Source organism: Heloderma suspectum, chromosome 4, assembly GCF_057233095.1.
Source record: "Heloderma suspectum isolate Gila_16-S chromosome 4, 16-S_ref, whole genome shotgun sequence".
Taxonomy (NCBI): domain Eukaryota; kingdom Metazoa; phylum Chordata; class Lepidosauria; order Squamata; family Helodermatidae; genus Heloderma; species Heloderma suspectum.
In genome coordinates, this window is record NC_139461.1 from 221,431,560 (window position 1) to 221,458,990 (window position 27,431).

At 42.3% G+C, this 27,431-nt stretch overlaps 1 protein-coding gene across 2 annotated transcripts in view; it reads right to left on the reverse strand.

Moving 5' to 3' along the window:
- Window positions 1–27,431, reverse strand: part of FGGY (FGGY carbohydrate kinase domain containing) — a 224,942-nt gene that overhangs the window by 54,375 nt on the left and 143,136 nt on the right. For both annotated transcript variants that reach the window (XM_084852367.1, XM_084852368.1), the window contains 4 exons: window positions 20,023–20,170; window positions 17,925–17,999; window positions 11,284–11,404; window positions 5,206–5,300 (listed from right to left, as the gene is read on the reverse strand). In XM_084852367.1, coding sequence (XP_084708493.1) covers window positions 5,206–5,300; window positions 11,284–11,404; window positions 17,925–17,999; window positions 20,023–20,170 — 439 coding nt within the window. The remainder of the gene's footprint in view (window positions 1–5,205; window positions 5,301–11,283; window positions 11,405–17,924; window positions 18,000–20,022; window positions 20,171–27,431) is intronic.

Below are 27,431 nucleotides of genomic sequence, written 5' to 3' on the forward strand. Positions count from 1 at the left end.
CAAAGATGAAAGAAGAAAGTGCAAAAGCTGGGTTGCAGTTAAACCTCAAAAAAACCAAGATTATGGCAACCAGCTCGATCGATAACTGGCAAATAGAGGGAGAAAACGTGGAGGCAGCAACAGACTTTGTCTTTCTAGGCGCCAAGATTACTACAGACACTGACTGCAGCCAGGAAATCAGAAGACATTCTTGGGAGGAGAGCAAGGACAAATCTTGATAAAATAGTGAAGAGCAGAGACATCACACTGACAACAAAGGTCCGCATACTTAAAGCAATGGTATTCCCCATAGTAACCTATGGCTGTGAGAGCTGGACCATAAGGAAGGCTGAGCAAAGGAAGATAGGTATTTTTGAACTATGGTGTTGGAGGAAAATTCTAAGAGTGCCTTGGACTGCAGGAAGATCAAACCAGTCCATACTCCAGGAAAGAAAGCCAGACTGCTCACTTGAGGGAATGATATTAAAGCCCAAACTGAAGTACTTTGGCCACATAATGAGAAGGCAGGATACCCTGGAGATGTTGATGCTAGGGAAAGTGGAAGGCCAAAGGAAGAGGGGCCGACCAAGGGCAAGATGGATGGATGATATTATGGAGGTGACGGACTCGACCTTGGGGGAGTTGGGGGTGGCGATGGCCGACAGGAAGCTCTGGCGTGGGCTGGTCCATGAAGCCATGAAGAGTCAGAAGCAAATGAACAAATAAACAACAAAAAGTGGGTAGGGACTTTCCATTCACTCAACTGTCATAGGATGCTCAGATGACCACCCATTGTATGTATAGCACTGCATGAATAAACTGAAGTTGAAGAGGAAATCTCTATTTGTTTGCTTGAGCATCCCAGTCTCTTTTGTAACCCAGCCAAATTACTATTGTCATTGAACATCCTTTCACAGGGGAACGCTATGATTAAAATTAACTATTTAAACTGTAACTAATGACTTAACAGATAAGCTGTTATTAAGAGGAGGCAAAAGGTTCATGCTGAGAAAAAGGTCTATCACTGCAAGACTAGTACTTCTACAAGGATTTGGGAGGAATGCTACTAAATTTCAATCAGTTTATTATAACTCCCATGTTCTTTTCACCTAATTTTTTATCTCAACAGTTTCACCGACTCTAGTAAATTATTGTCAGTATCTTCCCCACACCCTGTATACAGCTCTTTGCCTTCATAGCAAGCAAAGCCCACTTCAAGAAAAGAAAGCTGGTCATTAGGTTTCATAAACACAACTATACTGATTTAATGCACAGTAGAAAAATAAAATGCATGGTTTTAATAAAATAATAATAATCTTGGCCCCAAGTGTTTACACTCTGTCCAAAAAAATTAGCTATGGTGAAGAATAAAACTGGATGATTGCTAAATAAGAGAGTCTCATTCTTTTTCTTCACATTTTCACTCAAATATGACTACATATTTGAGTGATATTTCACTAGACTGTTTTGCTAAACCAGGAACTGGCTCTTTGCCAACAAAACCAAGGGTAGAACTACATGATTTACCTCCACTGTGTGCCTTCGAAATCCAGCCACCACTGCTCCTTGCAACATTAGGCCTAAGGGACTGTGTTAGTGTGTTTCCAGTGAGAAGCAGCGGACAGAAAAATGGTGCCCCTTCAACCTCAGCCACCCCTTCCATATAACACTCCCAACCCAGCAGTGGCTCCCAATCTATGTTTCTATCACAAACACAGGTTTGGGACATGAGATGAGGAAAAACAGTTGGTTGGGGAGGAGATGGAGGGGAAAAGGGTGGGCAAAGCAACCTCTTCCTGCCTGCCACTTATCTATTGGAAAGTGTATACTCCCAGGTTCACATAGCATTGGAAAAACAGTGGATGGGCTCTGAAGTCACATGCTGGAGGTGGAGCATGCAATTCCATCCAAAAACCACACTGAAATGTATACAACAATCCAGCGACTTGATAACAGAAACATGAGAGGAATGACCACTGCTTTAAGCCATGTACTGTGTGGAGGTCTTCCCTAACCTGATGCCCTCCAGGTCTTTATGAGGGCACCCCCAGCGTTCCTGTTCATTGGCCATGCTGGCTGGGACTGATGGAAGTTGAAATCCAAAACATCTGGAGGGCACGAGGTTGGGGAAGGCTGTCATACAGCGTCTATCATCAATTATCAGCGTAGCGACATGTATTGGGACATTTTTGTTCATGTTCCAGCTCAGGCAGTGACTCACTAGACATTCTGTGTCTCAGCCAAAGTTCTCCATCTAAAAATATGTGACAACTATCTAGAAATTGGATGGGATAATCTTACCTATGAAGATCTATGAACCTGAATGGGGTAAGGACCATAAGGCACTTCCTTCACCACATATTTATATACAAACCACCAATCCTAAACGTGCTGAATGGAATAAAGTGTTTAGCATTTGGGTACGTGGCCATCATTTCCACTGAGCAACAAGGCATCTGCACTGTGCCACAGAGGACACAACTGACTATTTTACTGCATGTCTAGAGAAAAACGAAGAGACATCGCAACGAAATTACCAAAGGTGGGCCCTGAAGCAATGAAAAGAATAGTAAATAGTAGGACGTATGTTCAGACAGGATTTTATTTTCTTCTCCTGAGACTCTAGAGATAATCCAGAGATTAAGAAGAGGGGGATTTTGGTTCCCCTTGAGCACTGTGTGTGTGTTGTTTACAATTGTTTTCATTCCCTTTTGCGACAGTATCGGTTGTGGTGGGGACATGGAGGTAAGAAAAGAAGACAAGAATGCTGTCCAGGGTCTTTGAAAGAGCAATCATATGGAGGCCAGGTGTCGGAGATGTTTTTTGTAAGTTCTTCCTTTATAGAAATATCTAAAGGTGAAACCTTAAAGATCTAGTTTTGAATCCAGTCTGGGCTTTTATACCTACATATAGAAACCTAGCAAATTAGATTGCAAAAATCACTGTAAAAAACTTTGCAGCAGAGTGTCAAACTCAGGTGAGTGTTTGGGTGAATCAGGCACACCCATAATTTTTACACCAAAGAATGTCAATTCCACCTGACTTCACCTTTCACCATTCTGATACACTGCACTGCCTCACCTGTTCCTTAAATACTCAGAATATTCAGAATCAGAACACTCAACTTTTAATTTGAGGGGAGAATTTGATGGCATGGGGGAGGGGGAGAGAAGAACTGCAGCTGGGAGGGGGAATTCCAGCACCACCCCTGTGTCAGGAGCGCCCTAGCGGCTCTTTCCCTAGACTCCAATAGCCAACTGAAGACACAGATGAAAGGATTCTTTTCAAGACTTTAATCCTTTTACAACTTAATGACTCTTTCAGATGCTAATCACCAGCAACTAAGCAAGGAACAGCAGAGTACCCTATGCTCTGAGTAGGCAGCTAATCCCCGTTTGAAGGAGAGTCACCTGAAGACCCTGAACTTATGGACTAGTGAGAGATCCTCCCTCTTTCCCTTGGGTCCAAGGGAGGTGGCCGTTGCTTGCGTGCCAAACGGGCGCTACGCCTCCTTTCCGCGCCCTCCATCACTCATCGCTCCCTGCGTCTGCGTCGAGCGTCTAGCAAGTCCCGTTCCCGCACTTTCTCACTGCTAGGATCACTATCTATCTCAGGAATGCCGGCAGGAGGAATCTCTGACAGCTGCTGTGCCTGTGAGGGATAAGCTGGCTCCTCTCCCACGGATTGCTGATCGTCCTCAGAATCAGAACTGCTCTGGGGTTCTATTGGCTCAGTTTCCACCCTAACACCCTGTTCCACTGGTGCTGTTCACACAACATGCTAATTTACACTCAGTGGTTGAGTCTGGATTGTTTTGAACTGTGGGTTTGTTGAACCATGGGTTAGCGTGTTGTCTGAATGCAGCCAACAAACCCATAGTTTGTTGTTGGGTTGTTCAGGGTGGTTAACAAACCACATTGCATGGTTAACAAGCCACCTTGGCTACGTTCAGACAACACGCTAACCCACAGTTCAACAAACCCTCAGTTCAAAACAACCCGCACTGAACCACTGTGTGGAGGTTAGCGCGTTGTGTGAACAGCCCCACTGAATGACACCATTGGATTTAACCTGTAGTCTTTGCAATGAACTTCCAATAACTCTATAGTGTTAAAAATGCAGATGGGAATTCCAAGAGCAAATTGCAGCAAGGGCTGAAAACGTATTTATTTGGGACTGCCGCAGCAATGGGAACAGTGAACTAAGTATCTCTGAGTTCAATGGGATGTGCGCACAAGTTAGTGTGCATAGGATTACAGCCAAAGAGGAGCAAAAACAGTGTCTGCTTAAATGCAGGAATTATTCATTAAAGCAGAAGCAAATCACTGCGGGAATTCTCTTTCCTTAGAAGAGATACTCTACAAAGCAAAATGTTCTCTTGTTGAGCAGCACATTTTCCAGAGAAAACTGTTTAAGTAGCCCTCTGAGGTAAATATGTACAATATAAGGATGTATTACTGAAAATAAATTTAGACAAGATGTTCCTTGTGAGAAGAAACAATGACTGTGATTCAAGATGGCCACTTTCCTTCATTTTCAGGAAACAGAGTTCTTTTTAAACAATAAATGTCCAATGAAGGAAATGGGCTGGTTATTCCTGATTAGCTGGGTCCATACCATTATCTGCAAACATCTGAAACCGAAAAATGGCATGTATCTACTAACTTCAGTGGTGTTATGACACTTTACACCAGAATGCTTGACTGGTTACTGTCACCACTTCATCTTACACTGCAAATTTCACTAATTTCTCTTCTTGCTCATGAGCAACTAAACATAATTTAATACAGTGCGTGCCAACCAATGAGACACACGGAAACCCTTCTTAAATTAGAATGCCTGCTAATTTTCTGGAGCTGAAAATTCTGCTGAATCTACTTTTCAGAATTTATTCACTATTTCCTCTATGATACTTCCAAAATGTAGTTGTAGAAAAAATAATTCAGTCGCTAATTACCTTAATGATAAACACCGGTCCCAATTTCATGTTGAATTTCTCTGTCTTTCCCTATAATACCTGTATGTGTGTGATTCATACCCTTATCGAGCCTAACCAGACCAACCTAGTAAACAGACCACAGGATAAAAGCACTGGCTTTTGTGATGAATGGAACCTGCAATTCCTCCCACCCACCCCCAGCCCCATGTAAATTATAATGTGTATGATGTGAAATTAAAAAGTGGAGATTTCAAGCTTCCACATTCAGGCCTTCCATGATTACATACCTGAAGAGAAGCAAAATCTTTAGAAGCACAAGCTCCAAGAATAGCAGCACCCATTAGAACAGACTCTACCTCTTCAGCCAGGACAATAGGCATGCCTAGACAAAGACAAGACATCTGTTACACACACACGCACACAAACACACACACGAAAGCAAAAGCAACTGGAGGATTATTTTATCTATATCCTCTGTGGTTTGATTGCCCTTATACCTGCATTGCATCTATAAGGTATGTGGATGCCATTTGGGGGTGTTTTCCAGGGTTGTAGAAACATGAATCACCGGTCAAATTTAAATACAGAATATGCCAATTTACAGAAAAAGAGTACTTGCCAATTTGCCAAACAACCCTCCCCCAACAAATACGCTAAAAAGGTAAGCACAGGCTGATTCTTATACAGCAGTCTGTGAGAACGCCCTAGTCATTGCCTCAGTAGCATTGACAACATAGAAGTCTGGAGGACTGAGTTGTCAGAGCACTGGATCAACATGTAATATCTGCGACAGGTTCATCATACTGCACACATGAAATAAACACATTTGAAATAAACTAGCAGATATGAAATAAACTAGCAGGACAACACAATTCCCTCCAGTTGCTCATCAACAGTATTCAATGGTGAATAATATCTCACAGAACAGATTCTGACCTCCTCTGCACCTTGTCCACTCTCTATATGGAAATTATTATTGACTGGAATCCTTTATTTTACTGCTTATGTTGTATACAATGGACCACATATCTTCTCTTCTCTTCTCTTCTCTTCTCTTCTCTTCTCTTCTCTTCTTGCAATAGTGAACTTAGTGCCCTCATGCCAACAGGGCTGGAGCCAAAATGGGGCTACTGAGAAAGAGGAAGCATGCTCAGGAGAACCCCGAGGTTTGCAGAAGTACCAAAAATAAATAAATATTAAAGAAAACACAATCCCAAAGGGGAGCAAAAACACAGCCCAATAAGGGCTGAACATGCTCAGTGTTCAGAATGTGTCAGTTAGGAAGGAAAAACAGAAAATCGATGGGAGAGTGAACTGGCTTGCTTGAGCCCCAAACAACTTATAGTATCCTGAAGGATATACTATATCCTTCTATATATCCTACTATATTCACAGCTGGCTGGCTGCCTGGCTGGCTGGCACTCTGAACATGAGCATTCTTGTTAGGGGGTGAGGATATACTGCAACGTTTGGGTGCAGGGCCTACTGTTCTATTCTATGTTCAACTGCCTTTTTTTTTAGGTGTGGATTTTTGAGAGGCTGTCAAATCAGTTACACAGTCCCTGAACATATATTGACTATTTAAGAGCTATTTCAGAGCTATTTAAGGGCAGAACTAAACTCCTGGAGGCAATCACAGAGTTGGGGAAGGGCACATTAAAAGAATAGAATTGGTGACTTGCAAGGAAGTACTCAAGCTATTCTCCTGCCTGCTGATTCTCCCCCAGCCCCTCACTCGGGTGCTGTTTTTCCCTAGCTGGGTCTGATACTGGGAACTTGCCTGGCACAGGAGATGCGTAGATGAAAGTTGTAGGTTCTCAGCCGCAAAAATGTTTTCACACAGAAAGCTGTTTAAATTTATTGGAGAGCTAAATTAAGAATTGAGTTTACAGCTGGCACATTTTAAATGTACTTTAAAACTTGGCTGCTGGTGTCCCACTCTGCAAGTGCCTTCACAATGAATGCATTCATCTTGCCATCTGAACAATATGATTCTGAGGCTTTTAAGTGGTCTATGAAATTATCTATTGGTAGCCTGCATAATTGGCTAATGGGTGCTTGCATTTAACAGTAATATATTCAGAATTTCCCTGTCTTTTCCTGGAAGAATAGGGGATTGATACTGGAATGTTAGCTATTTTATCGGATAGATTTTAATGAGGGCAAGAGAACCAAGAGCATTTTAGTCAGATGAACTCTGACATCCTCTGTCAGTCACAGTTCCTACAAACAGGAAAAATTCCAAGACCATAGAAAGGCCTCTTTGTCCTACATTGTACTTGACTATTAGATACAGTCAAAGGACTCCAGTTTAAAATTTAATCAGAATTATCTATTAATAGATCTTTAATTTTAGACATCAGAAAGCAGCTCTCAATTCCAAGGCTATTTAAATTAGATAAGGAAAGGTGTGGACGTGATAAAATCTTGTTTGACAAATAGAAAGCATCAATGTGGCACTAGCCTGTTGCATATATCTAGCCTGGGTCAAGACCTTGTGTCATTTGGTTCACTTTTTCTGCTTTCATGAAATGTAATCACATAATACTGATTTTCATCTTTCTTCCTGCATCAAGGTAGGAAGTCTGGTTTGATGTTCAAGTGATGCTAATCTGCACATTAAATACCCAGAACCCAAGCTTTAGACTTGATCTAAACCACATTGGCTCTTTTTAAGAAAAGAAAAAAAAAAGCACCATACAGTTCATGGTTTTGCTTTTCCTCTCAAGGCTTTAGAACTAAACAAAGATGTTTTCTGCAGGTTAAATACATATTATTTATAATGACTTAATGGGTGTCCAAAAACACCTGTTGTATAAAGGCTGGGGTTAGGTGAATTTGGAACTTGCTCTTACAAACATGTAATTTGCTATAAATATTATTGTCATGTGGGCCCAAGAAAGTACATGACCAGTAGTAGGGTAAGTTGTGTTTTATTAACCAGTTTCTGCTGATTAGAATATGCAAACTTGGAGCCTCAGAAAAAAACTGAGTAATGCCAAACACTGATATACCAGTGAAAACTGTCCTAAACTAAGGAAATACTCTTACCTAGTTTATATAAATGTTATTTAAACATTATTTGTTTGTTTGTTACATTTATATCCTGCCTTTTCCACCAAGGAGCCCACGGCAGCATGCATGATCCTCCTCTTCTCCATTTTATCCTAACAACAACCCTGTCAGGTAAGTTAGGCTGAGAGTCAGTGACTGGCCCAAAGTCACCCAGTGTGCTTCAAGGCCAAGTGAACCCAGGTTTCTCAAGTCCTAGTCCAACCCTCTAACCACTGTACTACAGTGGCTCTCATTATAAACCTACAGCCATAGATTTGATTTACTAATGGTGCAATCCTATAGGATGCTCCCTGGCTACTCGTAGGCCCCCGAACTCAGAGGCTTACGAGTATCCTATGCAGAGTGGGAGGTGCCTCGTGCCTCCTGCTCGGAATTGGTAGCTAGACGGGTGATTTCGGCCATCTAGCAGAGGCGTCGGGGAGGGGGAGGGAAGGAGGCTGGGACGGCTGAAGACACCTCATAGTCCCACATCCTCAGTCTCCTCCATTCCCTGCCCTGGGAATGCCCCCTTCTCCCCACCTACATGCTCCATTTTGCAAATGTGGAGAAGTAACTGGCACAGTTCTCTCCACACCAGCTACGAGGGAGAGGGGGGAAACATGGTTTCCTTGCTCCCAGCTCGGAGCCTGTCTACAAGTGTGGAGCCAGGAAACCCAACAATCCTATATCCCCACAGATGTAGTCTAGGGGACATAGGCTTGCTCCCTCAAACTGATTATTTTAACTGATAATCCACCAGGAAGATCTCATACACACAACCATTGTTCCTGTGCGGCACCTATTCATTTCAATATGGGTTGTGCTGGAGAACGCCCTGGTGGGTTGTACTGAATATTTTTATACAAACTAAATATTTTCAGTGGGATGAATCCAATGCCGCCCTTCTGTTCACAGAAGAATCCTTGATCTAGCAGAGGACTCTCCTAACAGAAGAGGAAGGGAGGCAATTTTCAACAATTCCCCTTTCTCCATGCAGCTTCCTGCCCCCTACCTTTAAATCCTGTCCAAAGTGTTAGGGGATTGTCCAGAAGAGAGTGGAAAGTGGAACAGGGAGAAGCAGGTGCAATTGGCAAAAATCAGCTGCCCTCCTCCTCCATTGTCAGAGACCTCCACTAAATCAAAGACTCTTCCAGTTTCAGGAAGGCACTAATGGATACAACCCTGCATAAATTTTTCTAATGAGGCACAGATGGACATTAGTTTTTTAACAAAATATACTAAGAAATACAGGAACATAAATGTCTATGTAGAATAAATGTCTATAAAGATATTAATAGGACTAAGGCATTTTATTTATAAAACCTCACCAACAGAGTTTTGTATACGATGGGTCTGTGTTTTCCCTCTTCTCTCCCTTCTTCCTTGCCCATGAGAACTTCTATTCAATTTCCTGATTTGCATTAACTATAGTGTAACTGTGGCCTGATTCACACGTAATGAGAAGCCACTGTGGGTGAATTTCCCCATGGGGCTTCTTGTTGTGGCAGCCGCCATTTTGAATATTTGGGCCACAGCGGGGGGACACCATAGCTTGCCGTTACATGTTAACCTAGCAAGGGTAGGTTGTTGGGGTGGTTGACAAACCACCTGCAACCCTAAAACAGCCCAGTGTTCTGGGTAGTGTCAATCACTCCAACAACCCACCCTTGCTGGGTTTCCACATATCGGCAAGCTATGCTGCGCCTCTGCCGTGGCTCAAATGTTCAAAATGGCAGCCACCGCTGCAATAAGAAGCCCTATGGGGAAATTCACCCATGGTGGTTTCTCATTACATGTGAACAGGTCATTATGTCTACATCATTGCTAAATGTGGTTAGATTTCAATCCAGCGCTAGCAGCTTATTTGATAATCCTGATTAGAGGTAGCCATGGTTCATATTAATGATGTTTATTACTTTGGCAGTGAACTGCAGTTTATATTAAACAAGGGAAGGAAGAGTTGATGGGCAAGAGAAGAAGAGAGGCAGAGGAAATCCCCATGGCAAGCTTCTAATCTCCTAACTACAGTCAGGAGATGGCTAGTGTTACATCTGCACTGGCCACTCTATATGCCTTCTGACAATATTCATAGATCTTTCCACAGATCCTGTAAGTCCCATAGATGCATGCCTTTAATTTTTGTTTGTTTTGGTTTTGCTATGTGGTCTCTTTAACTTAGCCAAACATAACTGTCATGAGATTCAAGCTCTTGGGGGGAAAAAAAATCCTAACCCAAATATTTGTGCATAAAGGGCATCTCTACACCTCAAGTTTATTGCAGATTCATGATCGGTCACTCACTGAATTGTGCAAGTCCATTACATGACGTCTCATCATCCAGTCATGATCCCACCATTTCCCACCTATCTCGTGTTTTCCCCAAACGGAAAAAAATGTGGTATTTTTCCAAATATGCACAAATGGAGCACCATGACCTCCCCAGGTATTTCTCCCCTAGCGCGAATGTACCACTGTGTGTTGGCAGCTGTGGGTGGATGTTTTGGGTTTCTGGGGGTGCAGTTATGGTGGCAAAGGCGGTAATGACGGGCTATGAGGTGTGTCACCTTCCTGTGCCTGCGCCACTTTGGGTCCTTGCCATTTTCGGCCTGCAGAACAAGGCAGCAGGTCAGCTGAGCGGCAAGGCGGCAAATCAGCAGAGTGGCAAGGCGGCGGGTCGGCAGAGCAGGGTGCCGGCCTTCCGACCTGCCAGGACGCCCCCCTGCTGTGCATTCCCAGGGAGTAAACAGCTGAGTAAATGGCAGAGATTGTAAAAAACACTGAGCGGGAAGGCGGGGGCCCCAGGGAGATCAGTGGGGGGACCATCTGCCTCTCAGTCCCCATCCACCAGTAACGTGCAAGGGGAGGGAAAGGAGCAGGAGCCAGGGAGGAGCTGTCGCTCCACCCCAAGCACGTGTAATGCTTTTTCGCGGAAAGGTGGCGATGCCTCTAAGCAGCATCACCACCCCTATGAGAAGGAAAGAAATGAGAAATGACATGACGGGAACAGCCATCTAAAGAGAACGACCCAGTCCTGCAATGTTACTGGATGGGGAAAGAACTGGCATTGATGTGGAATCCTCTACCTGTGTGATGGAGCCCAAAGTAATTCCTATGGCATTTAAAAGGGAGTCTCCCCTAATGGTGGCCAGCCAGAGGATAATTGGTTGCCCTTCAGTCCCACTGAAATCAATAACATCTAAGTTCTGATATACATTTTTAATGTATATCTGGCTGATGTAGTTGATCATGGCCAAGGTTTAAACAACAAAAACAACAAAAAACAATGTTCTTCACTGTATTCTCAAACTTACCAATAATGTCTGCATGCATCTGCACAAAGAGAGGGTTCTTGCTCAGCCCACCACACATGAACAGTGTGCTGACATGGTGCCCTGCAGCTTGCATAGTTTCCACAATGTGCCTCGTTCCCAACTTGAATGTGAGAGAAAATAGAGAAACATCCATTAACAAAAGAGGCTACAGGAGAAATGACTGCTTCAAGTGCTGGAGAGAAGTGACTGGTGGCTGCTAATGCCAATGAGGAAGAGAGGTAGAAAAATGTCCACGAAACCTAGGAAAGTTAATGAGAACTGATTCCAAGTTTGTGAGTGTTCTGTTTTTAAGTTTAAACTGTATGCCCTCAGAACTTTCAGAGCACCACTCATGATGGCAAAGCGAGAGATTAATCCTGTGACAGGCAGTATGTTCAGGACAAACACACAGTATTTATTTCCTTGTGCAGCAAATAATTAACTTGGATGGCTTTGGGCTTTTTTTTAAGGATTACACAAATTCAGGAAGGATGTCTATCCACTGCTCTTACTCCTGAGAGTAAATGAAACTTCCATGTTCTGAGCCAAGAGGCCTCTGAATACTAGACACTGGGAACAAACAAGAGGGCATGGCCATTATCTTCATGACTTACACCTTGTGAGTTTTCTGGGAATATCTGGCTGCCTACTATTCAGGTTAGAATGCTGGACTAGATATATATTGATCCAATCCAGAAAAGTAATTCTCACGTTGTGTTATTGTGCCTCCTTTGGTTATCATTTGCCATTTTTGAATTTTCAGCCTGGTCCACAGATATGTCAAGTTCCTCAATGAAGAAATGGTCAGCAGGACAGGGGAGAGGTTTTCTTAGACTGACGGAAGGCTCCACAAGCCTCCATAAAGAGCCTGCTGCTGCTTTTTGTGAATTTTTGTATCAGAACCAGAACCACACATGGAACTGGGGATGCTGAACATGGAAGATTTATCCTCCTCTGCCTGCAGCAGCAATTTATGCATGGAAACCTGTTCTGTGCATAGATCACACATTTCGTATTTTTCTTCAGCTTTAACAAAGAACACCTCCTAGCTGCTCACATAAATAAAACAGAAAAGGGTCACCTCGTACTTGCTCTAGAATAATTTCTTGTTACTTCGAAAATACATTGAAAGGTCCACAAAATTCAAGATCAGCCAATCACAGTTGAAAATCAAGGCATTGAAAGGTGAGCTAAGTTAATAAAGTGTTATTCTGATGGCCCATATGTACAAAATAGGAAGATGACATTTTAAGATATAATGATGATGCAAACCAACTTCTGGCTTTCTCACAATATCAGCATTCAAAGTTTTTCTTTAATCTTAATTTTGCCATTATGAGGTAAGAATTCCTGCATAAATGAATTAGGAATACATGAGTACTTCAGGCCAGCAACATACGTTATATGGCAAACACAGTTGTGTTAGCTGCTACTTTTCACAGCAGTGAGGATAGCGTACACTTGTACACATGCATCTTTTAAACATTTGCCTAGAAAGCCTGAGTCAATCTTCCTTCTCAAACATGTTTACATCTCATCCACACTGTTGTGGGAATGCCAGAGTAACACTGCTGTACATGCAAGTATCACGTCTGCTGCATAACATCCATTTTTGTCCTCTGTCACACACTCTTGCTAACTATCCCAGGCACTCTGTTTCTCTACAGAATTCAAACCACCAGACATAACAGCCCTACACAAGAACACTCTCTTTCAACTCACTTCAACCTCTGATTCACCCTCTGAATGTGTAAACAAATCAAACATTTAAATGGATTTAGGGGATTTTTGTCCCACATTCCCTGATCATAAAGCCAGGCCCTTTGTGCACCGACTGTATACCTTGAAATCAATTTCTGTGTTCTAAGCTTGTGGTTGAAGAGGACAAAAACTTCCAAAGCAAAATGCCTGCCAAATCTGCCCTTTGCCAGCCCCCAAAGGCTAAGGAATTCCCTGAGCATTTACGCTGAACATCTTTTGAAGCATGGCCAAAGTTCACTGCAAGTTTTACAATCTACAGCAAATGTCTCTAAGATCCAGGCTGGGTATTTAAGAAAAGAAAAGCATGTTAAGCTTCAGCTGTTTATTATGGCAGGATAGAGTTTCAAGTGTATTTTTTTGGTTTAAGATAGGTAGTTTTGGCAAACTGCAACAACTACAAGGGCAGCTAATGAAATCCATAACATCCTTATTGACACTCAAGACTGGTATTTCAAGCCCTAGAGCCACAATTTCAATTTCAAGGAAAAGCATAAGCTACACACACACGCACATACACGCATATATAAACCTTGCCTTGAGACTATAACTATAACTGCCCTTAATTGCTGCAGTTTTACCACTTCATAACCCTAAAGATATTCTTTCACAGTCTCCACCATCCACATTTGCAAACTATCCAGACCTCTATAGAGATGACCACAGAAATACTCCCTCAACCCTCCTGCAAATATCAGTCTCTTTCTCGTTCATACTCAAGAGTGTTTATGTTTTCCCTTTAAGCAGTATAAAAACAGCATGCTCTAAGAATTATCCTTATGTTTATCTTTAAAAAGTGGTTCACATTAAAGTTTAAAATGAGACCATTTCATTATTGAGTTAAGAGTTAATTCAACATAGGATTTAAAAATGCAAACTGGGAGACATCAAATGCAAATTTCATTTTGCCACGAAGTCTTTCGGTGAAATGAAAAGATTAGCATTTCGCAGCTAAGATTACAATTTTGACTAGATTTCAAAGTTGAGCTCATGTCAAAGTCTAACGTACAACATATGCTTTGAGTACTACCAATGGCAACTGTAAATTAATATATTTAACCTGTTTACAGTGCAAACTATCTTCCAAACAAATGAAGTTATGCTTTTAAATAATAAGATATCAAAAATTGTGAAAATCGAAATGTGCATCTTCTGAATGTTACAGAAAATGGCAGGCTCTCATCAACTGGATCAACTGTTGCCTTAATTGCATTATCTACTGCAGAGACAAAAATCAGCTGTGAAGGAAAACTTTTTTAAAAAATCTTTATACATTATATATCTTAATGAACACTAAAGTATGACACAGGAAAGAGAGACCAGCAAATGCTGAATTTTAAAGCAGAACGCAGCCATGTGCAATGAAGCACTTGTATAATAATAGATGGTTTTCCCATGATATCCAACTGAGGAAATTTCCACCTCATTAGCATAGAATAATGCCACGGTGCTTGTTTGGCATTGAAAACTTGTTGTCTGTAATCTCTTTCACGAGACACTATCAGTAGTTCTCATTTTCCAAGAAAGCACTTGCATTTTTTATTAAAAAAAATAAAGAGAGCGCAATAATAGGACTAGCATTAATGTATTCTAGGTTTAGTGAGAGTAATCCTGTTTTTGTCCAGGGAAGTGTTAAAACAGTGCAAGAGGCATGAGTTCACAGAACCTGCCCTTGCTGCTAGACTTTATGGAGTGACATGATGCTGAATGCAAAAGTAATCTGCATTGCCTGTACGATTTTGTGCATGCCCCTCCTCCATCAGAGAACAGCAGCAATTGGTGCCTTCCAAGCTGACACAAAAACATGTCTGACTTGGGCAGTGGAAAGCTAAAGAATTCCGGTTCCGTGCCAGGCCTTGTATTGCATTTGTAATGTGCTTGCAAGCCTGTAGATTTACATTTCAATTGAAAAGAACTGAGTTATACTACTCTGGATGACTAACAACAACACAGCTACTAATACCTTGCAGGCACCAGTTCAGATAGACAGATGTACAAATGCACTGCACTTACACCATGAGTCGGAAAAAGGTAGATCAGGATCTACTGGTAGATATCCAGGTGATTTGCAAGGATTCCCAATTGTTTAACAATCGCAGCAATAAAATGCCCCCCCACACACCATTATACTGCTGAAATGAAGAAAGCTAGATTGGCAGGAGAGAAACAGGAGTGGACTTTTGTGTGGAAAGATTATGACCTCCAGTTCTAGTACTCAAAATAAATTCCTGGGCTCAGAAGTCTTTAATTTTAACTGTATGTCTTTTGCACCAGGCTCCAATTGGCAGATATTGAGGTTCTAGTAAAAAAAAGTAGTTCCTACAAACCTGGAGTCTGCCCAAATTGGCTTACATCATACTTTTTTAAGAAGGCCAGAAAGATAGTTAAATATTTTGACTCTGAAAAATATTACAGAAATTATATATAAAAGCAAATACCAGCAACACATCAGAAACTAACAAGTTCAACTTTGCCAGGAGGCCCTTCATTTTGATAAGCTGTCACTTTATATTTCTTATAGAAAAGCAAAACCAAAAAGTCTAATTAATTCCCAATAACTAACAGTGCACCTCTTCTCTCTTCCTTCCCTTCCTGCCATTTGCTTAGCGGGAAAATGTGGTAGTCACTGTAATTATTACATTCAACTAGGGATGGGGGAGAATTTCATTTCATCCACATTTTTAAGCGAACTGACCTAATTCGCACCTTCCAGACTAATATATGGATCAGAACACTGCTATCCTTTGGACTGTGTACTTTTCCAAATTTTGTAGTGCATTTCTCTGCTCAAAAACTGCATACATAAATATGTATATTAGGGACATTCCCACACAAAAATGTGCATACTAGGGTAATACAGAATATATTAGGGACATTCCCACACAAAAATGTGCATACTAGGGTAATACAGAATACATAAATTAGGGAAGGTTGTGTACAGTTAGGGAAGGTTGTGGACAGAGATAGCCTAGCTACAGTTATCCATGCTCTGATAACTTCTTGTCAGGATTACTGCAATGCATTATATGTAGGGCTGCCTTTGAAAATGGTCCGGAAACTTCTGGTCCAAAACAGGGAGACTGGCCAACAAGATCATATTACGTCAGTACTTTCCCAGCTGCACTGGCTGCCAAGCCCTTTCTGGGCCCAATTCGAAGTGCTGGTATTAACATTCAAAGCCCTAAAAAGCTTGGGGCCAGGTTATCTGAAGGACTGCCTCCTCCCATACGTATCTGCCCAGACCCTAAGATCATCTTCAGGGGTCCTTCTCAGGAGCCCCTGCCAAAAGAGATAGGGCAGGTGGCTACCAGGAAAAGGGTATTTTCTGCTACGGCACCCCAGTTGTGGAACAAACTCCCTAGAGAGGTTTGCCTGGCGTCTACATTGTACTCTTTCCAGCACCAAGTGAAGGCCTTTTTATCTTTCCGGGCATTTTGAGCATTCCAGGTTTTTTTATAGCTCTGCTCCCTTAAATCTGCAATTGTGTTTTAAATATCTTCACTACTGCTAGGTTTTTACTCGGGTTGTATTTTTATTCTGTAGTTTTAATCTGTTATATTTTATATTGTATTTTCTGTTGTATTTTTGTGGTTTTACTTTTGTGAACCACCCAGAGAGCTTTGGCTATTGGGTGGTATAAAAATGAAATAAATAAATGTGTGTGTGTGTGTGTGTGTATGGGAAAGTTGCATAGGAAAATAAAATTTGCACTGATGAAGAAACTGGACAGGAGAAACATATGATGACTACATGGAAAACTGACATGGATGGGATTCAGACTAATTCACCCAACCCTATAATCACCAGAGACTGATGTAATCATATGCAACAGTAGCATGTGCCTTAAAAGTGAGTTAAACCCATTTCTTGTGTTTTACATTCCTGGACTGAAAATAGAAGCCTGCCTTGCAGACGCAAAAGCGGCTCTTAGGGTTTGAACTGTAAGAGGTCAAACTAATGGCCTATGAAGCCCACTCTACTGCCTCTGCAATAACCAAACTGATATTCTTCTCAAATATCTCTCACTAAAATGGAACTTCCCCGCTTGAACGTTTTCCTGCAATAGCTTCAGAGGAGAAATCGGCTTCCATGGGATGAACCCAACAGATAAGGACTGAGGGGGAAAAAATCTGAGGTGCAGGCCTAGAACTGAGATGAACTTTCTGAGAGAACAATTTTATGAGAATTTCTGAGATTTTTCTTCGTCTTACTCTGTGGATAAAGGCCACTTTGCAGAATTTTCTTCCAGTGTTCTCCGCCATTTTTTTGTGGTGGCTCCCTTAATATCCTAGAATGATGTGAAGTGCAGAGCGCTTAGAAGATGCAAATTGGTGGCCTGGCTGCCAATTCAATTACTGCTGCTGCCATTTGCACAGCAGCAAAAGAAAGAAATACAAATAAAAATACAAAAACTTAGGGAAAAAATAAAGAAGCTGTACAGCTTTCCATTACTAATGGTGAGCCTCATCCTTGAGAAACTGTTAGAGAATTTCTCCTCCCCCTGGAGAAATTCTATGAAACGGTTTCCCCAATTTATCTGCCCACAATTTAAAGGGGCGATTTGCACACAGCTGTAGGTAAGGCCTCCCAAAATGATCCAAAGAAGGGCATTTGCTAAATTTTGGGAAAACTTACTTTCCCAAATGGACATGTTGGGAATCATTTCTTCTTCAGCCAGAATTCCAACCAAGTAACTATTTCCATCCTTTCCTGGAAAATGTACTTACTTCTATGTGTCCACTTGATAAATATAACTACAAATCTGTTTCACAAATGGGTATGATCAATCTACGACACTGGATGCAGTAACATTTATTCACATTTCTTAATATTTTTAAAAAATGAAGAAGACTATTGTAAAATGCTTGTTTCCAATGACTTACTGCAATGGCCTGAATTGTGGCTAGATAGATGAGAGCAAGATCATCAAGGCCTTGAGATAATGTCAGTCCCACCACCTGCAGGGAACGTAAGAAGAAAAAAATTACTGATTTGAGAGATCAAGTACATTCCCTTGCTAAGCAAACTTCTAAAATAAATCCCTAGCTACTTGTTGTGAGTGCTGCACAGGTACAGTCATGTTAACAACAGACCCTCTTTTCCCTCCTGGGATGGGCAACTACAGATAGATTGTGACTTAAACAGTCACACGTGTAGAGAGCAATCCTATGGCCCCTGGACAGTGTCTGAGGGGCCATGGGATTGTTCAGAGTCCCCCTCTGACATCGGAGACAGCGGTCCAACCTCAGAAGGGGGAGACAGAGATCCAACCCTGCTCCCCCTCTGTGCTGCCTGGCCTCCAAGGTTGGGAACTCAACCTTGGAGAAGGGAGAAAAGGGAGCGTTCTGGTGGGCAGGGAGGGGAGGAGGCTGGAGAGGCTAGGATATGAGCTATCCCAAGCCTCTGCCAGTCTCCTTCTCTTCCCCTCCAAAACACCTTCGCTAGATGGGGGCTTATGATTATAGAAGGCTCAATCAGTAGAATTGCGCCCCTAATAAGCATTGGGACAAATCAATCTGGTGATATTCCCCTTGTTAATTTCCTTGTGAACTCCCGTTTTCAAATCCCCACCCCAAAATGTGTTTTCCAGTGAGTCTTGAGCCACCCATCTTGATACACCCACCTGGCTGCAAAGGGGCTGCAGCTCTTCAACCGAGATCCTCAGGGTTCACAACAGAGGGCTGTTCATTTTATTATAGATCTTATCTGGCTGCATAGCAAATCGGGAGTCACACCAGAAGTAATAAAAAAGTAAGCAACAGTCGCTTCTCCTGTCACTTATTATTTAAAGCCTGCACTTGCATGTTCCCTGGAAGATACAATAGCCCCAGACCAAGGAAAAGAACTAACACGCAGGAAAAGTACTTTCTAAAAGGCTGCACCAGTCATGTGCTTTACCCCAGGAGGACACAATGTGTGACCCACAAAACTGAATCCAATCCAAGAGTCATGTATGAGCCTGATAAACCCCATCTTTTTTGCTCTCTGGCTGGGATTGCAAAGATTAGGGGGAGGGTTTGTCAAGTTCCTGGCAGGCCACAAAATATGGCAAGGAGGCTGTTTTCAGACTGGTGGGTCACAAATTGTGCAAGCCTGCTTTGCTCTGCTGCTTCTGACAGTCGCATCACATTCCTGTTATTTGTTGTGCATCTCAGATGTTTTAAGTGTAGACAGCTAAGAAAGTAAAGAGTGAACACAGCAGATGTGCTTCCAAACTCATACTGGATGTGGCTCCCTATCAAGTGTACACTTGGTAGCAAATCTTGATTCAACATTAAACATGTTGAAACAGTTTTCAGGCAGAAATCGAGGTGCTTTTGTGGAGAGGCAGAGAAGGCATCATTTGTACAGGGGAAATGACTCATGGGTGGAAATAACGGGGCAGGAGACAGAGTTTTATGCAGTCTGAATGCCAGAACTACCAAGAGGTAGAGTGGCTGAGCTGTTTCATACTGATGTTTTGCTCTCTTATCAGGCTGCATTTCCTCCATCTCTGTCCTCTTCAGTTGTCACATAGTTAATTCAGTGTATCCAACGTTGTACACCAGCTTCTTGCCCATCAGAGCTTGTGCCACAAGAAAATAGTCTTTTAAGATGCCATTGCATCTTTTGTCCTTTTCTCCACTAACAACGAATGTGGTCACTCAGCTGGAGTTCGCTGCGTATCAACCCTTCAGAACCCCAGACAATCCTACAAAATTGCACAAAGCTGTGCAAGCTCATAAGCAGTGCAACTAAAATGTTAAAATGTGTGAAAAGATACCTCCTGTCATTTTATCCAAATGATAACAGAAGCACCCTGAACTTTTCTGTCCTTTAAAAAAAACTATCAAATTTCAACAACAACAAATGTAAAGAAAAACCCCAAACTCTAGGATTTCTCTTGAAAATGTACGATGATGTTTAAAATAAAAATGCTCACTTGAAGCTCTTATTTTACGTTCTTTTCTAACCTTTTTGCAGCGACAGGCTGTTTCTTACCATGCCCTTTAGAGTCAGATCTGCAAGGGGAGATCGATTGCCATGGAAATCTGGCCAAACATGTAAATCAACAGTGAGAAAACCCACAGGCAAAGATTTCTTAATCAGATCCAGGTGACTGTTCAAGTATGTATATATACTTTGAGCACTGCAAGAAAAATAAGACAAAGGGGAGTGGGAGGTGGGTGTGGGAGAGAGGTTATTCCCTGAACATATTGCATGCTCTGGACTCCTAACAAGAGACACACACAAATCATCAAAAGGCCTACAAAGCCAAACTGAAAAAGGAGAAGGGGAGGAGAATATTAATATATTGCTTGCCAGACACACACTGCTGGAAAGAGGGGAGTAGGTAAAGGGTCAGAAGTGGAATTAGGATCTCATCTCAGTAGTGCTTAGAAAGTGGTTTACACCTCAATCCTAGGTGGATATACTCAAGAGTAAACCTCACGTTGTTCAAGCCAGGGACATGTTTAGAATTGCAGCCTTATGTTGCCAAGCCCTAACCAAGTCTCCCTGGCCATATGCTACACCTTTGGAAGTTGGAGAACTGCAACTCTCATGAAGAGGGCTGCAGTTCATGAGATCACCAGAGAGCAAGCTTCATACATGAGTTTTACATCTAAAATATTATTCATGGGAATCATTTTCTGTCTGGGAATCATGGCATTTAGCAGGCATAACGCAAATACTGCATGCCCAGCTATTGAAGCCTTGGGTGCAATCCAGAGAATGCTTAATTTCCATTCATTTCAATGGAATTTAAGTGTGCTTAACTTTCTCTGGAATGCACCCAGAGGGTGAAATCCAAAGAAAGTTAAACTAGCCAAATCCCGCTGAAATCAATGGGAATTGTGACCTAGCCTCATATTGCCTGTACTGACATGCCAGGGAAATACGCTACTATTACCACACTTTATAAAATTCTAGGAACAATATTAGGAATAGTGTGTTGTTGTTTTTTAATTCTATCATCAGTTTTGCCTTCTGTGGAATACTGGTTCTTCATTTTCTGAAAGGTTGGTCAATATGAGCATCTTCCTCTAATTACAATTGATTAGTCATTGTCTTGGTTTTGGAAGTCTAAATAGTGATATTCATTTAGCCTCTGCATGTATATTCAGCCACACACTAATGAGCTCCCTGAGGGAATTTGGCATGTGTTTACTACTCTGACTTATGACCTCCTTGCAGCTGTATATTTATATTATGCATTTCAGCATTCAGCTGCACATTGTTTCCATTAGATCTTACCATGTGTTTGCTATCGCAGGGTATCATTCAAAATGAAATGCACTTGGAAAACATTAAAATAACTAATTCATATCATTATTCACATACTTTAAAGGTTGTTTAATGTGATTTCTTGAGGGGAGGTGGGGCACTGATTGCTTTTCAAGTTACTCCAATTCTTTAGTAGCCTTATTTCATTTCCATTTGTCCCATGCTCTCCAACATAGTTCTTGAGAAAGATGAAGAGCAGAAGGAAGATGGGAATTTCTCCATACAAATGTGCACAGGGTGGAAGACTTAACTGAGGAACCATGAGCTGCCATCGAGATTTCCCACAGGCAGCTGGTTGGCCACTGTGCGAACAGAATGATGGACTAGATGGAGCCTTGGTCGGATCCAGCAGGGCTCTTCTAATGTTCTTAAGATGGATGACTCAGTACAATTCTGGTGGAAATATCATGCCTGAGGGCACCTTGCAATATCATACTGCCTCATCATTAGTCACTAGACAGTTTCAGACATGTCAATCATATAGAAAATTAAGGGGAAATAAATAAAACAATAGTTTATAGAAAAGCATAGAAGACTTCAGTATGCACACATTAAAGAGCTTCATGCACCTATGAACATATGAAGCTCCCTTGTGCTGAGTCAGCTCACCGGTCCATGTAGTCTGTTACTCTCTACTCTGACGGGCATTGTTCCCCAGAGACTCAAGAACAGGTATTTCGCAGCCTTGCTAACTGACATCTTTTCAAACACCCATGCCACATGCTCTACTGATGCTAGTAGGGATAGACATTCTGCAGTAGGTTTGCGAGGGACCCAGGTGCTGCCCTGACAACCCCGCAGCTGGCACTCCACTTTCTACCCCCCTACTGCTCTGCCACTGCCACTCTACTTTCGTCATGTTCTACCTCTACTCTCCAGGTGCCCTGGTTGCTCCACTCTCCTTCCCCCACCCCCAAGATGGTGGACAGGAAAAGGTCCATTTTTTTTTCTTGTGACGTTTAGTCAGATGGGCACACTCTACCAAGAAGTGCCTGGTGCTGCGGAGGATCCAGCTGCATCCATCATCTTTATTCCCCCAGAGTGGAATGTGAGTTCATGGAGCCTGGAGACAAGATGGCACATGTGGCTGGAGCATTGGCAACAGGCAAGTCACTGTGCAGTGCGCACGCCCCAGAAAAAAGGATGTTGTCTGGAGACAGGCATCAGCCTCAGTATGCAGCTGTGCTTTCCAGATGCTGACACAGAGCCTGTTTCCTGCTGCCACCCCGCTCCCCCAATTGTATGCCTCTGCTGTCTCTTTTGGTGGTTGCTTGGGGCCACTGGATTGCGGGGCCCCAAAACAACCCCAGATTTGCACCCCAGAGTCCAGCCTTAATAGAGCTACAAGTAAGCAGGGATGTCTGTCACCAGGAAATCTGGTCCTTTGGGGGCTTGCTGGACTTCCATGACATGTCTGACTTATCTGGCTTTTGTGAGCTGGGCCGTGTGGTTTCCCCAAGTTCTGGGGACTCTTTAAGAGCCTTTATGCATTGGCTCTTTATGCATTTTTTTTTGGGGGGGGGCTCAGATGTAACCTGTGCAAACAGAGATTTGCACAAATTACGGCCATAAATTGTGTAATCTGCACAAGTTGCAGCTGTGATTTGCACGAATTACGCAATTTATAGCTGTAATTTGCACAAATGTCTTTTTATGCAAAAAAAGAAATTCTGCCAGCTGGCCCGACTCATTGTGAACCAAGTCGGGCCAGCTGGTGGAAGACAGAACAGAGTCCAGAGGGCAATCCGGCACAAGCTCATTGAGCTTCACCTCCCAGCTGGATTCTTACGACATCCGTACAAATAAGGCATGAACTTCAGGCCTTCTGCATCCTGTTATTGCAGATATGCTATTAATTTGCATAGACTCTTCAATATGATTATCCTTATATTACGAAATCTGGATTGATGCTGAGAGATGGTGGGTTGTTGAGTTTATGTCAGAGGCAGGTTTTGAATTAGATACTATCTAATTCACATCTCAAGCTCTTAGCTACCACACTTTGCTAACTGTTTTATGCCTTGAGTAAAAAAATATAACACAAGCCTTCAAAACTAGAGCAAAACTCTGCATTAGTATTAACCTTCTCAGTTAGGCTAAAAGTAGGAAATGTTGAGCTTGACCAGATTTCTATGAAAATGTCTTCTGACAACAGAATCAACCTTGGAAATTGGCATTTTCTGCAGTGGGTGCTTTAACAGGTGGTTATAACCTGATCTAAATGGAATTTCAAACTTAACTATACAAGTCCCTTCTGGTTTCTCACTATTCAACATAGCTACTTGATGTTCCATATGTAAAGAGAAAGGATGCCAATTTTATGTGACTTGTTTACTATGTTTGCAGTTATAATTGCACTTCATTAAAAGATTGCCATCTGGAAAGCGTTATAGAAACGCAATAGAATACAGTCCTGTGATATAAAGTACTATAAACCTCTTTCGCAACACACTTATGTCCAGTTTTGCGAAGTGCTGCATCTCAAATTTGACTGAATGGCAATTGCTGACAGTACAGAAGAGTTCAGCCATACTGGCTACACATGAATCAGGAAGGCTGCGGAAGGTCTGTAGTGTAATTGCATATGGGCCTCCTCCACTGATTAAAGCGAGTTGCTCTCATGGAACTATGGAAACATGCAAATGCCTACCTGACTGCCAAGTCACTGCCCAGCCATTGAATTCACACGAGTACCTCTAAATTGGCCACTGTAGAGCCTCAGCAGGAACTATGGCGCAATCCAGAAGTGTTCCCACCCACCAGACAGGTCAGCAGATTTAGATATCACCTAGGTACCCCTCGTGATACCTTTTGGTTGCAGTAGTGCTTTATCTTCCACAGCATGGCTTTCTGCACTGTACAGCCAGCTAGCTTTAACTAAATCAAGCAGAAAGGAACATCCCTGAGGTTTCCTTTCATTCCTCAGAGTCAAACTATTGTTTCATTTATTCTGCCCTATCCTGAGAGTATAATCCCCAATCGGAGAAGGTGCAGGGCAGGCAAACCCCTATTGAGGCACCCGCTGGAGGAGCATTCCTCCAACTGGCAGTGCCATTAGGAACCCTGACTGAGGAACTCCAGCTGGCACTTTGGCCCACAGAGGGCTTGGTGATAGGGCCATCCAGTGCCCCAACCCTGCTTTAAACCCAAGGAAAGTGCCCTTTGAGTCCAAAGTTGGATTCCATACACAGTGCAAAGTTAGATGTGAGCTACCTTCTTCAACTTTTGGTGCCTTCAGAGACGTGTGCCCTATGGATGAGTTGTCATATTTGAGTCCAACAGTAGTGGTCAAGCTTAGAATCCTAGAGCATTGGGAAGGTGCCACCAACTGTCTCAAGCCAAGGGCAACCATTTTTACCCAGCTTTCTAAACCTTTCTGGTAAAATTTTAACTACTCCTCACCCTTGCTTCCTTTCCCCAGTCTCCATGGTTGTTATTTTGTTCTATGTAGTCAGAATCTAAGAAGAATCCCTGTTTTCTATTGTTAAAAGAGGTGCCACAGCTCTGGAAAAGGTCCCTTTTGTCTCGTTTTCATCATTACACATGTATATGTGTGAACAAGGACACCCAGCAACAGGAGTGTCATCATTTTATTTTCACAATGCTAAGAAGTAGAGATGTCACCATCCTGACCCGGAAATACAAGTCTAGGAGAGCTAGGAATGCTTTCCTCAAACACACGACAAACTGGTGTTCAGATTTCTCTTGTTCCAATTTTACGTATTGCACCCATTTTTCCCATCCAGTCAGCCTCCAAACCTATATTCCCAGCACTCATTGGACCTGCCAGCTGCATAACAGGTGCCAGAGTGGAATAAGACCCTCTTTTCCTTCCTTTTCCCCACTTGCTCCTACATGTGTGGTAGCACCAGCATCATACAGGTAAGTAGAATAGAAGGGATACGGGGAAGAGGTATGGAGAATCATTCATGGATGGTTGGGGCTTAGGGAATCAATTTGGATGGGTTCAGAAATAAATCAAGCCATTTTGCTTTGAATACTCAAAAAAGCCCCCTTGAACATCACTTTGTCGACCCACGTCCCCAGGGGCCAAATAACTAGCTTGCAGGAATTGACAGAGGAGGAAGCACAGGGCGCTCCTATCTACACAGGGAATGTCTGTGAGTTCTGGGCTGGAAGTTCATGTCTGCCCAGGGTCTCCCTTCTCAGTGGGAAATAATGCATGGAGTCCCAGTCCCAGTCTCTGGCAGGAAAAAGATGCTCTGCACATTTATGGGAAAATTCACTGCCGCTTCCATTGCAGCCTTTCCCAAAGCAAGCCTTTTGCCTTTAGTTATTATTTATTTATTTAAACTATTTCTAGACCACTTGACATCTGAGGATCTCCAAGCAGTTTGCATAAAGCACATACAATACAATGTAACATAAAAACCAGTATAAAAACAGTAAAAAACAATAAATACCTTAAAAACATTGCAACAAAAGCAGTGAAACAGAGCAGGGTCATGATCGATTACAAGTCAGGAAAAGCCTGAGTGAACAAATGCATTTTCAAGAGGCATCTGAAGCTCACCACAGTTTCCGCCTCTCAAACCATACATGGAAGAATGTTCCAGAGGGTGGGTACCACTTCCAAGAAGGCCCACTTACATGCCATTACCTGACGAAAATCAATAACGCCACCTCAGAAGATCTCAGGGGTTGATTTGGTGTATATAGGGGAAGGCGGTCAATAAGGTATCCTGGCCCTGGATACCTAATTTTTGTGACTTGCCCAGAGAGCTATTTTTTTATTATTTTTTTTTTAAATAAAAATAAAAATAATGTGCACCTATGCAGACATTGGGCACACTTCTCACTACTTGTCTAGGAATGCAACATATATAAATAGTAGAATCATGTACTGCAGCCTCTGTTTTTTCATGATAAAACCCCATGTGCAATTTCGGAAAAGACCCATGAGATGACAGGCATGTTACGCATTCCAATTGTTTGATTTTCCATACTGCCTAGTATCGTGGCAACAATATAACCAGGGAGGTTTCACACACTGTCGTCTGTACATCTCATGCAAAGTGGTGGCAATACATACTGCAGTATTCTGTTCAACCCATCTGTTTCTTGGTATTTATAAGCTTCATAAATTATGTTTTTTATTCTTCTTTGAGTTTTTATAATGGTCTATTTACATTGCAAATGAACCGGAAAAGATTTGCTATGTACACTTGCTTTAAGCTGAGTTAAAATTTCAATTTATACACATACTAAATACTTCTAGCGATCCTAGACTTAAGATAGTGATCAGCAGAAGACCATAAGAAGGAGGGAGGTGGACAACACTGGGCATGCAGGGGGGGGGGAATAACTGAAGAGGAAAAGGAGAGAGTCTAGTCAGTTTCACCTGACCTACAACTTGGGTGTGGGTAGCATTCTACTAGCTTGACCAGTCAGAAGGAAGGTGTGCCCCATCCCTGGGGGGAAATCCTCATTCTCTGGCTGCATTAGCAATTCAACTGTTTCAGGAGTTCTCTTTTTTCTGTGTCAACAGGTTATTTGTTGTTCCAGAGAGGTTTAACTGATAGGTAGTTTAGTAGGTTTCAATAGCTATCGGCCACTGCAAAACTGTCTTTTGTGCAAGGTGCCTTCTTTTGCTTTAAATAAAATGTATGCTTTTGCAATAAACCAGGGCTATTATATACCAGAGCTAGGAGAGGCTGACATTGTTTACTCCTGCTTCTGGAAGCATCCACATGCTACTCTGCTCATATAAAGAAGAAAGCAGGCCCAGCCTTTGTCCACGCCCTTCTCTGATTTCAACATTTGGTAAACTAGGATAACTGGGCACTGAAATATTGGTCAGCTGAGATGTAAAAGTCCTTTAATTTCAAATTATATGTTTGATTATGCTCTCTTTGTTTGGTGGGAGTATGGTGACTGGAGGCCAAGTAATCTTCTGAACATGTGTCATTTTTAGGAGGCTAGTCCAGATTGGCTAGAGATGACTGTGATAAAATGGGAAGCGGCTATAATTTTCACTGGATATAGTACTTCTCCAGGGTAGAATCACAGGTGGGACTTTAGAGGACTAGAATAAGCTCAGATGGAAAATGTTTGTCGGTGTCCTCACCAGGGATGAACAGAAGGCCAAGACCAAGAACCATAAT